Source organism: Leptidea sinapis, chromosome 15 (assembly GCF_905404315.1).
Source record: "Leptidea sinapis chromosome 15, ilLepSina1.1, whole genome shotgun sequence".
In the NCBI taxonomy this organism is placed as follows: domain Eukaryota; kingdom Metazoa; phylum Arthropoda; class Insecta; order Lepidoptera; family Pieridae; genus Leptidea; species Leptidea sinapis.
The window spans coordinates 7,802,663-7,818,504 of NC_066279.1; the positions used below are offsets into that span (position 1 = coordinate 7,802,663).

The 15,842-nt window shown below is 32.6% G+C and overlaps 1 protein-coding gene across 1 annotated transcript; it reads right to left on the reverse strand.

Annotated features, from left to right (window-relative positions):
* Positions 1–6,793: 6,793 nt before the first annotated feature.
* Positions 6,794–15,611, reverse strand: LOC126968159 (protein aurora borealis). The gene is made up of 8 exons (XM_050813018.1): positions 15,371–15,611; positions 15,135–15,299; positions 14,111–14,232; positions 12,639–12,724; positions 11,720–11,896; positions 10,705–10,938; positions 9,130–9,403; positions 6,794–7,985 (listed from the first exon to the last, which is right to left on the reverse strand). The coding sequence occupies exons 1-8, from the start codon at positions 15,577–15,579 to the stop codon at positions 7,159–7,161; spliced, it is 2,094 nt and encodes a 697-aa protein (XP_050668975.1). The 5' UTR covers positions 15,580–15,611; the 3' UTR covers positions 6,794–7,158.
* Between the last annotated feature and the right edge of the window lie 231 nt (positions 15,612–15,842).

Here is a 15,842-nt window from a genome sequence, read left to right on the forward strand (position 1 = left end):
TAACAGTTAAAGGTATGACGTAGTCTGAAAATTGTTAAATGATGCAACTAATTTTTTGCCTAACATGTTTGTTATTCAAATAAAACCTGAAAAACAAAATTTTATGAACGATGCGGGACTTGAACCCACCTCTGGCGTTCCGTGCCGGTGCTATTACCAACTGAACCAACCGTTCGAGTAACGTATCGTTATAAAATCTTGTTTGCTCCGTTCAACTCTTAGGTTGTGGCTTCATCTACAGGATCTACTTTACAGTTGATAACCTGCTCAACCACAATATTTGCATATTAGGAAATTGACTTGGGATGTCGCTCTTGTAAATCTAATCAATATGTTATGTTTTTAAGTGATAACCCTCACTTCTAGGATTGATACACAAATAAAACCTGAAAAGCAAAATCTTGATTTACAAGAACGACATCTCAAGTCAATTTCCTAATATGCAAATATTAGGATTGAGCAGGATAGGATAGATCCTATAGAGTGTAGATGAAGCCACAACCTGAGAGTTGAACAAAGCATACAAGATTTTATAACGATACGTTACTCGAACGGTTGGCTCAGTTGGTTAGAGCACCGGCACGGAACGCCGGAGGTCGTGGGTTCGAGTCCCGCATCGTTCATAAGCTTTTGTTTTTCAGGTTTTATTTGTGTATTAATCCTAGAAGTGAGGGTTATCACTTTAAAAACAAAACATATGTTTGTTTTGCTAAAGTTAGTTAGTGCAACCCAGCCTCAGTGTAAGATTAGATTGGAAATTGGATTAAAAATATTTTAATTGTTTTTATACCATTACGTCACAGTCACTCTGAGCACTAGCCAACTTTAATTTTTTTATTTTTATTTTCAATTTACTTAAGTATACCTTGTTCAAAAACAATTTTTAGAAATTTTATATTTTATAAACTGTAATAATGGTATTAATTATATGAAATAAAACGATGCTTTTTTCAGACCACAAGTTGTTAATAATGCAACATTAGCTACAACTGCATATTTTTATTACCTAGGTACTTATTATTTTATTATTAAATATTAACTCAAACTTCAAGTCAGGTAAATTATGCTCCGACTGATCGCGCTCCTTTAGTCGAATCAAGCTGACTATACCGGAACAAGCGTTACATATACGAGCGTGGCAGCTCCGCCTCACTCACTACCCAAAAAATTTCACTTCAAAAATTTAACTCTTATTTCTTTTATCTATAATTTATAACCTATTCTCACTTTACGACAATTAATCGTTGATCGTACACGCACTAGTAGCACTGTTGAAATATATATGATTATAGTGTTGCGTAGCAACCCTTCAAAGTATATGACGAGAGTTGTCAAACTTCAAGACATTGTTAATTTCAACAGCTCCGTCAACAATACTTGTAGCTCAGCGGAAAAGTGTTTACTTTAGACGCTGTAGACCCGGGTTCGATACACCTACCAGTGTATGGATTTTTTTGGGTTTTGTAAAGTTAAAGGAAATTTCTAGTAAGTTCAGGATCAAATCGAACAGAAAAAAAGGGATGGAAAATGTGTAAGCAGGATAAAAATAGTTAAAAGAATTTTCTAGTACAATTTAAATTTAAAGATGGAATGGGAGAATCATTTTGAATATAGAACGGATCCCGGGGTATATAAGCCGTACTAAGCGTGGCCTACGGCAGTTCTAGTTCTGACTCGAAAGTGTAAAGAAGAAGAAGAAGAAAAGAAGAAGTAGTGAAAAGTGGAAGTGTTCCAAGAGGAAGAACATAGAAGAGACTTAGTGTTCGGTGCGGTGTGAAGCGTTGAAGGTACCGCCGCCCACAAGAGGAACAGCGGCAGACCGGCGAAGTGCAAGTTCAGAAAAAGTGAACGTAAATAAAGACTCGTTCCTATAAGCGGAGTATTATTTCCAATCCCTTACCCACTCCCGTGTCAATATATTACTACATGGCAACTGTTGGTCAAAGTTCGAACGGTCTAGTGGGCGTAAACTCAAACTTAACTATGTTTATTTATCCAACACTAGCTGACCCGGCAAACGTTGTTTTGCCATATAAAGTATAATTCACGCGATAGTTTTATAAGTAATAAAATATTGCCTATATTATAGCCTGTACATCATTATGTTCTATTGTCAATAGTTTTTGAAGCGCACGCAAAAATAGGTTTTCGATTTTACACCTTGTGTTACAAAATAGCAATTTTATTACGGATCCCTAATTTTGAAAAAAAAAACATAGCCTTCCTCGATAAATGGACTACCCAACACTGAAAGAATCATTCAAATCGGACCAGTAGTACCAGAGATTAGCGCGTTTAAACAAACAAACACTGCAGCTTTATAATATTATAGTATAGATGATCCTAGCGCGCTCATAATAGACCGTATAAAACATAAGAGTGGGCAGAAGCACAATACAAGTTAAAGAACAGTAGCGTAACTCAGCGATCTCCTTGAAATGTATACTTACGTCTGGGCGGACCGCTAGAGTTGGTACATACAAATAATAGTTAAAAAAAACTAAAAAGCACGCTTTATATAAAATTCAACTAAAAAATAAAAAATAAATTTAAATTGAACATAGTGTAAAAAAAAAATATTTTATTGTAAAAGAAAGCGTGGGGTGTAGAAGAATTATAATTTTAATAATATCTTAAAAAGCGTGCTTTTTAGTTTTTTTTAACTATTATTTATTTTTCATTTTTTAGTCCAATTAGTGTAATATCATCGGTCCTCGGTAAATCTACAAAGTTTGAACGAAATCTAGCCGTTTAAAGTGGGTCAAAATCGCGCCCAAAGAAGTCGGCTACAAACATACAAACATACAGGTGAAGCTAATATAAAGCGTATAAAAAAGATTGACGGCGCGGCGCAGATAATTTAACTCGGACAGCGACAAGTCTCCACCGCGTACGGCGTGCCATTGAATAGTTTTGTCGTCCCAAGATTGCTTAGCAGATGTGTAAATCATGTGAATGTGTGCGTGCGTTGATCTGCGACAGGCGATGTAATTAAAGTAGATAGCGCTTTTCTAGTACTGTGTTGTGGCAGAAGCCTTTAAAAATAATATGAATTTATTAATTTCCTTACATAGGGCATTCCTTACATTCTTTAGGCAAATTTGGGCTCACTTGACGGGAATCACCCGGGCCACGCCCATTACATCGATGGTAAGTCATCAAAAATATTGACTTGAAGACATGGCGATGCAAAACCAACTGTGTTATTAATAAACGAGAATTTAAAAATTTTAAACTATTTGTCTTACCTTTCTCACTTTTGTCACTACAGAATTACATGACAGGGAGAAGTAATTTTAAACTTGGAGTAACTTTACACTGTATTATTAAGACAGCAAGTGTCAAAGTACAAGAGATAGCATACACACAAAGCCGCATTCATTTCGCATTTCACAACTCAGCTGCGAGTAATAACATCGAGATAAATAATAAAAAGATAATGGCGTAAATATAACCTTTAATGATTAAACAAATCAATAACAAAACAGATAGACTTTGTTTGCAAAGAGTATTCGATAAACTTTAATTAGCTATTGCTGTGTTTACACAATTCCGAAAGAAACACATGACAGTGCAAACTTGTCTCAATTATTCTTAATTAATGACAGCTTTTCTCGTTGGATAAGACAATAATATTTAATCTGCTAAACGAACACTAATATCATCATGCTAAGTTTACTTGATTTGTTAAATAATTAAACCTACGTGCTTAATATGTGGTTTTTTTCTATACCTAATGAATAGGTACATTCACTTTTTTATTAAATTTAGAAGTGTAAAATTATACCTTAGTGAATTAAATTAATTTAGATTACATCTAGTACAGACAGTTCAGTATATTTATCTATTAAAATTAATGAATTATTTAATGAGCTTTACGAGCAAAAAAACAATAAAATAACTCTTTCAATTTATACGCATAGATAGATAGTCATTTCAGTTAATGACATGTTTCAGATCTCATTTAAAGGAAGTTGGGCGGAGCTTCGGGAGATATAAAATTGTACAAAGAAGGTTGCATTAGGTCAATTGAAGAGGAAAATATAATCCACATTACCCTCAACTAGGTATGCCTACTGTTGTTAATGAAAATTATAATTAATATGTGATTTACATTGGTAAATAAGGTCTTTCATCACATCAAATAACATCAAGTTGACAACCTTATTATAGTGTATCAGCATGTTTATTTGTTTTAGGGATAAAAAAAGAAAATAAAATTTGTTACAATCTTTTTCACCGATCACTTTAAACAAAACACACCATTAAAATTAGAAAGCAAATACTCTAAGCTTGGAGTTCTACTTTTAATGTGATATTGGCTAAATTTTGATATATTATCCACAGAAGCCACAGCAGGAAGAATAGAATAGAACACAGCCATAAGACGGGTCTATATAAGGTACCTACTTATAGATTGCGACACTACTACTATATTTCACACTGTGTTGTTTTGTCAGTAGATTGTGGGTTAGAAATACGATTAAATAATCAGATACGGCAAAAAAAAAGATTTTCATGAAAATAAAGATTCGTTTGAATATCATATTTTGAATTTCATTGAACTATATTTTTGATACAGTTTAAACACCCTATTTAAGTACGTTACTTAAACGAAACAAATTAGAAATTCTGTCCATCACATTTTAGACGCAATAAGCTAGCAAAGAAAAGGGCAACTGAAAAAATCAACAGTTGCATACAAGACTTTATCTACACCCATAATATGAATCCTCTAAAGGTTCTGAAACAGTTAGCTTCCTGCTAACATTAAAACAGCCAGTTCTAGTAGTAACCTAATATCATCCAGTACTGATTATATAAGTACTTACAAATAAACTAAGTATTAATGCAAGAATTATTTATTTTAGTAGTAATTTACATTTTGTATAGTGCAATTATTAAAATTCACTTAAATATTACCTTTACGAAGATGGTACGCCCTCAGTAAGAACCGATGAGGTTCTATCCAAAAGCTTCCACCCCAGTGGAGGAGTCCGACAAGGATGTATAATTTCTCCATTACTGTTTAACATCTACACAGAACTGAGAGTTGCTTTGGAAGGTTGGACATACGGTATCACTATTGGAGGACAAAAAATATCGAACTTACGCTACGCGGAGGATACCACCCTCTTCGCAAGTAGCATCCCTCATATGGAAGAGCTATTACACAGGCTGGAAGACTTTAGTCTTGATTTTGACCTTAGAATAAATAGCAGCAAGACCAAAGTGATGATTGTCGACCGTGCTAAGAACAACTCACCCAAGGGTAAAAAAGTAGCAAATTGCGACACACCTGCTTACATATACCTGGGGACACTGATTTCAAATAATGGCGGCTGCATAGACGAAATCAAACGACGCACGGCAATCTCCAGATCAACTATGGATAAATTGAGGAAAATATGGAAGGATCGCAATATCACCAAAACCACCAAAATACGACTTGTAAGAGCTCTCATATTCCTCTACGCTGCTGAGACATGGACCCTACGAGAAAGTGAGAAGAAAGATCAATGCTCTTTTATCGTGGACGGAATTCCGAACCAATGAGTCCATTCTTCGGGAGCTCGGCATCAAACAGAGACTGTCTACTACCGTACAAGCTCGCATTCTCACTTTCTTCGGGACGCGATATATCGCGACGTGGAAGCGACTCCATAGAACGCTTAATAGTGCAGGGTAAGGTCGAGGGCACTAGACCACGAGGCAGGTCCCCGATGAGGTGGACGGACCAAGTCAAAGTCAAGGCAAGCAGTCGACGGTACTCTGCATGAATGCACGAGAAGAGCGGCAGTTCGCGACGAGTGGCGTCGCATTGTGAAACATTCCACTAACCTCGACGACCACAACCAGTCTGACAAGAGTGTAACGCCGAAGAAGAAGAATTATGCCCTTTTGCAGCGTTTAAAATATCTGGAGGTGTGCTGTCAAAACTTGAATCGTTCATCTTTTGTAAACAAAGCAATAAAAATATCGACGAAAAATGGCGGGGATTCGAATAACCTACTTTTTTCTCTTACGGCGCGCGACGTTCTGGTAGTGTGAAATACGACTAAACTAAAATGTTCTTTTTTTGAAATTCATACGGATACCACGCACCAGCAATAAGAATATGGCTGTCTCTCAAAACTCTTTGCGCATGAAGGGATCTAAAAAAACAATGGAGTGCTGTTAAGAAATTCAGTACAACAATACAACAAATATATACATTACTATGGTAAATATTCTCAGAAAATGCAATGGAACGAAAGAAACTCGAATCAGATTTTTTTTTCATGTAGGTACATTTTTATAATGTAAAAAGGATGATATTATTATCCGTTAATTCCATCCTTCAGCCACAAGTACCTACAGTGCACCTAACTGTCAATAGATCTGATCACCCCTCAGATGGAAGAACAATTCACATGGCCATCTTTGCCCTCCAACTCTTCAAGTTCTCTTGGGAGAACACAACTAAGCTCATTAGCTTAGTTGTATTTTTTCATACATTCGATGATATATTTTTTTAATTCGGAAGGTTAATGGTTACTATATCTCTATCTCTAGTTATTCAAGTAAAAAATATGCATACAAGTACCTAATTGAAAAAAAAATGTAATTATTAATGTTTTTAATTTTAATACCACTTTTCTAATAATCAACCCGGGCTAGGTTATTATTATTCTGAGTAGTTGGCCATAATTAAAATGGGTGCTCATAGTGTATCTTCCTTTAACCATCATCTCTTCTTGGCTATCACACAATGAAGTTTGGTATGTTATAGAAATATAATAATAAATCTGAGAAATTTATAAAAATTTATTCATGAATCATGAAAAAAGATCATTGAGGGCATAATGAGTCACCATTCTTTTTTAATTAAACTAAGTACATGCTACAAGACTATGCGAGGATAGTCACAATCTATTATATTAAATCTTTAAATGTTCAGTCTTAGAAATAAAAATGCTTAAAGAAATAAACACACAACTAGCAAATTAATCATAGGAATATGTAGCTGTGCTGAATTTTATCAAAGATCAATGTCAAACAATTTCATAAATGATCCAAAACTGAAACACGTCAAAAATAAATTGTGCCTAATTTTTTATATTATTCACTAATAAATGCATTGCAAACTCCTAAAAATTACCTATAAAATAAATGATACTACAAAATGACTTGGTGTGATTTATTCTTCGATGGTGTGGAAGAATAATTGCATGTAAAAGTCAAGTCTTCATTAAATGTGTCTGACATGAACATGCAGTCAACTTTATTGGGCTGCTTAACTGTGTTCATGTCGCCAGACATAACATTTTCTTTACCTTTAATCATACTTTCTGAACACTGCAGCCCTGTCTCTTTCATAATTTCACTATTCAGATAAAACTGCATACTATCTGAAGATGTTTCATCTTTAAAACCACTATCTAACCGCATCCAATTTACATTAGAAATTTCTTTAAGTGGAGTCTTACTTTTATCAGTCTTAGATATATTAGTTATAGTTAATTCGGAAGGTTTTATGGCACTTTCATAATAACTAGAAGCATTTGTGAAAATCGTGTTTTCATTAAAACCGCTGTCAAGACGCTTGAAGCTTGTAGAACAATCGCTGGACCTAACCATTACGTCATTAGACCTATTATAATTGTATTGTGCTTCATTGTCAGTCAAGAATTTGAGATCAACTTTGTTAAAGTCTATATTATTCTCCTCCATGCTAAGTGGTATGTCGAAATTCTCTAAACTATCATCTAATGACATGTGGGATGTGTCGCCAGCATCCCGTATTTTACTTATTTCATGTGCGACCTTTGTCCGCCGCTTGCCCTTAATTGGGGTTTCATCTAGTAAGTTAAAGTTAATATGAGTGGAAGACTGGATATCCTGTGATTGCTGTGTATTGACTTTAAGCATTTGCTGAACACTTGCATCTTCCATAATAGACCAGGTCACATGACTCTTCTCAGGGGACTCAATACTCTCCCAACCTAAAATAAAATTGGGATATTTTATATCAGTCATAAACAGATGGGAAAGAGACTCGTCTTATGGTGATTCTTCCTGCATATTGCATTAACATATATTTTACTTCCAGTACTGTCCACAGATTATATATAACTACCACTAAATTTCTCATACCGCTGTGTTTCCCTTTTCATAGCCCTCTCAAAAATTATTAATTATATTTATAATGGATACTATAATATTTCAATAAATTGATAAGAAAAATAATGTGAGTATGTATTACTAAGCTTTAATGGCATAGGTTGTGACAGAATTGTCTTGCCAGTTATTCATGTGTGAAATATAGCCTAAGGGATAACTGGTCTATGCCTCTATGATCATGAATGGGCATTAGTAGTGGCTGGACGGTCCTCATATCTCTCTCTACTTTTGTTGATGATTTTAAGGCTTTTTGTTTCTTAAAATTACTTTAAAAAGTCTTACTAAAATCTACAAGCACTACCTTAATTTATTTACAGGGTGTAGTTTGAGAGCATCTACTTTTGAAGGTTTATTATGATTTATTTATTTTCCTACTTTTCTAAGTGACTCAGGTAGCTAAATAAATTTTGAGTATTTTTGTAGCATCACTTTGAATACATTTAATATAAAATATATGATAAGTTACTTGCCACATATTCTCATTAGAGATTAATTTTTCCAAAGTGAAAGGAAATTATTACATGTAACTTGGAAATTCATAGGTCCTGTTCTTCTCACCTCAATAAATAAATTAATTTTGATTTGAATTTATGACTAAACATTAAAGTCAAAGTAAAAAATAAAGTAAGTACTACTTTTACTTTAGTATTAAGGCAATAACCAAACCTTTTTTCAAGATGCAATGTAAAATATCTATAAATTGTATTATAAATCATTATAATATGGTCCTTGTGATAATTTTCCAATAGCCGTAATATCATCAAATTAAAAATCCATAGTAATTATTATGACGGGTACTGACATATATTTTATTAATTTGATGCCAATATTTCGATCGGAATCAATCATGGTCACAGCGGAGGGATAATATGAATAAAATATACACAGAGTCATAATGATTACTATGAAGTTCCGCAATGATGAATATTTAAAAAGTAATAATCTAATTAATTAAATAGTAAATACCTTGAGATATATTATGAGTTGATCCATCCACACTCATATCCATGCTAAAATCTAATTTCTGGACTGATTTACTCCTCGTTAAACTTGACATGCTAAGACTCCGTTTACCGGACAATGAATAACCTTTCTTGTGTTGTTTAGGTGAATCTTTAAGGGACACACTTCTCTTCAAAATGGATTTGTTAGGTGTAGTTTTGTGGCAGCACACACCTGAACTGGTTTTTGCACATTCTAGACACATGCTGTCTGATTCTGGTGATGTAAAATCATTTTTCTGAAACATACAAAATAATGTAAAAATATCTCATCTTTGTGGTAATTTTTTATTAAGTTATAATTGATACCTATGATTAAAATAATTTCGTCAAAAGATTAAAACATTGCACGATGTGTTACATATTTAAATTAAATACTTTTAAAAGGATTAAAACACATTGTCCAAATGATAACATGCTCCTGCAAACATCACTAAAGGTCGCGCAGTCGCATTACATTACAAACATTACAAATTACAAACACTTTTACGCAGATACATTATGTAAAAAATACAGTTACAAGTACACAGCTTTAATCCTTTAAAATGTATTTTATTTAAAACAGCTTTCCTTAAAAAATACAATAAGCTTATTATTTTTAAAGGTAGATTAGAGATTTTATTGCAAGTAGGTCGTCTGAATTGTGTTAGGAACAATAGCTTAAGAGCTATCAAACATTGTGAGGTGTAAGAAAGATATAATTTATTAGGTACATCAAACTGAAGTATTATATGAGTGGATTATCATCTTATTACAAAGGTTCTGCATTAAAAGGAGGCCTTTTCCTCTTATGTTTTACTGCAAAAATTGTGACTGATAACAATGCCAAAATATTTGAAACCCAAAGTTGATCATTCGATAGAAATAACAATATCATTACAACATGTTTTCTTTCTTACCACACATTGGATCATAGAATTAGACATATGATGTTATATTTAGTAGTAGGCCTGAAGGCCGAGCATTCTTGCTTCAACCTAGTTCAGTATCTGTGTGATTTATGATTGTTATTCACATCATCTAAGTTTTAAATTCTAAAATAAAATTATTTTTGTGTTCTACAGTGTAACAATGAGATCTTACGTACGTAAGACATTAACTTTATTGTGAAAAATACAAGATTTTTGCTATAATTTATTTAAACACCAATATTTAGGATGACCATGTGAAAATAATAATAATAATATTGACACACTTTTTACACAACTTATCTTGCCCCAAGTTAAGCATATATAGCCTGTGTGGTTACAAGACAATGATATATTTAATACAATATACTTACTGAAAATGATTGTTGGTTTTGTAATACACATAATTTGTAACTTTGATAAAATTTTTGACTATTTCTTAATGGTTGAAGTGTTAGTTTTTTATGAAAACGGAGGGAAAAAAGTGTTTAGGTCACATGATGTAAAGTTATAACAAGGTGTACGTGTACACATTGTTACTATTTAACTCAGTAGAAGTTCTTTCCTTACAAAACTTACAGCTTCACATCCAAATGCTTTATATTATCATCAAAATTACATTACAGACATACCTCTCGACCACTCGCTTTGTTAATTGGTGATATCGATGAAGAAGCCAGAGAGGATGACGTAGCAGAACTATGTTCACCCTTCTTCGGTGTTCTGTATACAATTGGACTAAAACTTGCATCACCAAAATCAACAACATCTAGGATTTTGTTTCTAAATGGCTTGCTTGCAGATCGGTCTTTACGTAAAGGTGTCCCAAATGTTCGTTTCATGCCTTTAGTAAGAGCCCCACAACACTGAGAAAACATAATTATTTTATTAGTAATACATATATTAATATGCAATTGTAATACTTGAATAAAAACTTTATTTGGAACCTAATTAACCAAGTTAGGGCCAGAGTAGAAAAATATACTTTTTAATTAAAGTCTTAAATAAATATTACATCAGCTATAATTGTTGTTGCAGAAGTAGACTTTTTTTTTAAATATGAAATACTTTATCTACTACCAGTCCATTTGTTAATCCATAATCATTTTTATTAACTACTAAGCATTTTTTTAATGGCAATGAAAATGAGATTTATCTTCTTGAAAGACCTATTCAAATTTTGTCAAGCAAAAGCAGGCATAATGTTTCAAGTTATTTGATGGACTTAGTGCTAATCTCAATTGGGTGAATACCCAAAATTGTAAAAACCTCTGCTAATAATTGTGCTCAAAAATACATAAGTGATGATGTAAAATCTCAATAGCTCAGTAATGTCCCAAGCTGTGTCACCAGTTAAATCGAAACACACATACACATAGTGCTTGCTTGCACACTTGGCTTTGCCTGTTGTACTCTAGATATCCAATATCCTGTGAAAGCAGTCTCTCACTGATAATCTGACTTGGACTTTCTTTGAATCTGAGTAGCACTGCATTGTAACACCATTAGGTAAATGTCTTGCTCAACTTCGAAAAAAAAACGAAAAGGCCAAAGTTTATATCCAGACCAACAGCCATAGCTTAACACAGTGGTGAATTAGGTATGTTTATTTACTTTCCTTTTATTTTTAATAAAGTACAAACATACCAAATCAGGACTAAAAACGACGGGAGTGTGAGGCTCACACACTGATGGTGGTCTTTTTTCTGTTTGGATTTCATCATCGGTTTGTTCGGAGTCATCATGGTCACTCTCCTCAAAGAACAATATTCTTCTGAGTGAACCATTAGCAGTGACCTCATATTCATCAAACATTGCCTGTTCCTGAAAAAAACACCAAAGTATCAAAAGCTTCTCATGACTTGTAAGACTAGTGTTGATTACAATAACAAATCAATGAAATAATAAAAATGTATTTATGTATGTATATCACACAGAGTTTGGACTGTGGTGGTCATCTAATATATAAAATTCATGTGTTAAACATTGAACTCCTCCGAAACGGATTGACCGATTCTCATGAAATTTTAAGTGCATATTGGGTAGGTCCACACGAATTTTTTTTTTAATTTTTTTGACATTTTTTTTAATTTTTTTTACTATGAGTCAGCATTAAAAAATACATACAACGTCAAATTTTCACCCATCTACGATCAACAGTTACTTTTGTATCGAGATTTTGATATCGGCAATACAACATTTGCTGGGTCAGCTAGTAATGTATATAAAATTATATCCCAATGCCTATTACATTATTAAATAATCCACTGTCTGCATTTTGTAGATTACCATTATGTGAATAAACCTTAATTTGTAATTTTTCCTATCTATATGTTATAATCGAAGATCTTATTTCAAACAATATTGTCTAAGACATACGTAAAAAGTAGCTTGGGGAATTTACATGAGGAAAGTAATGTTTTTAAGTACCTTGCTTAAAAAACACTACTCGATTGAGTAGTGTTTTTTGTTTTTTGACGATTGTCAATATTTTGTCACGTCTGGTGGCCCTGGGATCTTGCTCTATTATAATATTATCAAAATGAACATAAAAATGTTAAATTACCTCATTATGTGTGCAATAATTTTCCAATATTTGTTCTACTTCAGGTGGCAAAACAGGAGGGAATGTAAGTGTTGTTTGAACTGAAACTGAAAGTTAAAATTATCTATTACTATATTATTACTAAAACTATCTATTAATAATTATTATCACAACTACGTGTATGTGTTATTTGACAAATTAGATTTGTTTAGCTCAAATTACTCATATAATCCAAATTATTTTCATTTCTCATTGTTATTTTCTTCATTTCAAAGCAGTACTCAATGGAGCTAATAAATGCATCAAATTAACAGATTTTTCTTTGGTGTGTGAGTTCAATTAATTTGAAATTTTAAAGCTTAAGCATTGTTAAAACTTAAACTGTCTTTATAAAATGGATAAAAAGTAACATGAAATGTCTTTTTTTAGAGGTAAAAGAAAGCAGCTGATTTGATTTGATAAAATATAAACAATTACTATAATTTAAATGAATTTCATGAGGATAAATATTGTTTATTATGAATAAGGAAACAGTGTTGTTATTTCTATACCTATTACCATAATAACTAAAAAAATATTCATCATTTAGAAATTAATCCCAAAATATAAATGCAACATACTCAATTTAATTATAACATTACACATACACAGATGTTTTTATGTGATAAGTATGAGCAGTTAAGTCAAAGGTTTAGGCATTTCTTTACACTTTTGGCTGCAACTAAATTAGTGTGGAATTAGGTTTAAACAGAAATAAGCAATCTCCTTTGGCAAAATTAATAGTATCTTGTAAAATTTGGCAGCATTTTATAAACAGTGCACCAAATTTTATCCAAACCACTCATTGAATTTAGCCATTTTTTGAGCAACATTTTTAATATTTCGTAAGGATGATAGTGTAACGTGTGCATCCTCCCTCACAAGCGGGATCAATTACAACAACCGAATACTTTCTAATTCGTCATATTCATTTCAAAACCTAATACATCTTATTGTTATATTTTATATTGGGTCGAAGGCCGACCGTTCTGACTTTACTTCATGATCAATATCATAGTTTCTCAACCTTATTTTGCTCACCACCCATGTTGAGAAAATATTTTTTTCCAGAGTATTATCGTGTATTTTTTTGCCTTTTTAGACTATATTTTTAAATCTACCCACGCCCCATCTGCGCCATCTCAATGCCCCCTAATTTTCACTGGGTCTTCTGCTGCCCCCCTATGACGATCACAATCACACCTACAAATGGTTCCACAGAAGCCATCAAACATATTGAATGTGCAGATTACAAACTTGCACAGACCCACTCTCCAGAATTCTTGATCCTGTGGCTTAGTGGGCACAGCAATTACATTTTGTAACATAAATTACATGATATATTAAACTAAATAAAATTATCTAAAATACAAGTATTTGATATTCAAATCATCAAAAAAATACAAGTATTTGATATTCAAATCGATCAAGTTTTAAATATTGCCATTACTCACCAGTTTTAGTAAAGCAAAGATTTTTAATTATACTAGATGTCTGAGAGCTAGAATTTGATGACAATTGATGTTTTTTAGATACTTCCATTGGGCTAGGTAACACAATTTCCTGAGAGAAAAACCTGAAAAGTTCAGAAATATTTGAACATTAAATGTAACAAATTATTCAGTTATAAGAAAGTGTACATTGCTGTGCCACCACCAGAGTTTAATTATTATAATTAAGCTGTGGTGGTGGCTGTGAAAACCCGTAAAGTATTTTTCTGTGACTTACATGATATAACAAAATATATTTATTTACCATAGGAAAGGACAATAATATGAATTATTGAAACAACACTTGTTGAATGTCAAATAAACTACATGTTACATATATTGTAAGTTTGTAAAGGAGCTTTGACTTGGAGAGAAGAACTGAAAAGAATCTCTCAGCCCACCTTTTAAATCAAAGGACAACTTAGTTAATATAATATTATACAATTTTAGGTGGCCTGTGCAGAACCAACCACGAACCATGCATCATTATTCTCTATATAATCAACCATACAATAGTAAGCCTTCTTTGTCAAAGAAGCTTTGATATAATTCTTGAATTTGTGCTCAGTCCTAGTATACTGTCTGGTATTTTATTGTAAAATTGAATACCAAGACCTAGCTCTAGCTAACTTATTAAGCTTCCCTATGGCTTCAAAACAGTAATCAGTATCATTTTTAGAGTAGATTAAGTGACTCATATTGTGAGAAAAAGCAATATGAGTAATTAAAATCTAAATATATATAAGAGATCTCCAGGTATATAGTCACTCATCATGATATCTCTGGAACCATTAGAGCTAAAGACTTGAAATTTGGTGGGAATATTATTTTCACCGAGTAGAGGTAAGCTAAGAACGGATTTTACGAAATTCCACCCGCAAGAGTTTTTTTATTATGAACAGAACAACGTCTGTTGGGTCAGCTAGTAAGTATTAAAATATTTTTTTTCGTCTTCTATCAAACATTCATTCACTCATTATTAACTTACTGATCTGTTGCTTCTTGAGCCATTTTTTCTAAATCTGGATCAGGAGAAGGCTCAAATTGACTATTACACACAACAATATCAGCAGGTGTCAATGTGCAAGCCTGGTCTATATCCCACTTGAATGATTCATTAGTCGTACTTTTGTAAATTTTACACATACCAGGGCTGCAAAATTACCATGAATTTAAAATAACTAAGAGATCTTATTTATTAATTCGGATAAATCAAATACCTACCTGCAAAGCGGTTTATGCAACTTTTCTACAAGGACTCTATCAAACGGATTCCGTACTTTGTTTTGTTTTTGAGGTGTGGATTTACAATGCACGATTGGGCCTTCATTTTGACCATCATTCATTTCGTTATGATTAATTGAAATTTGATATAAAAATAATAAAAATTTTAGTTTTGACAAAATAAATACAAATTCAAATATTACACACATAAAACGAAATAAGTACCGTCTAGTCTACCAAAGAGAAATTATACCTACACTAAGTTCAAGAGAAAGAGACGGGAGTGCCATAGAAAATAATGAGAAATGTCGCTTATATTGTACTAAATCTTGATACCAACATATTCAAGTAATGACGTAATAACAGAGCTGTCAATATAATAAGTATATAGGGTTGGAATCAATTCATAATTTTTATCGATAATTAACTATACTATACATATATTTATATTCTAACGAACTGACCCGACCGA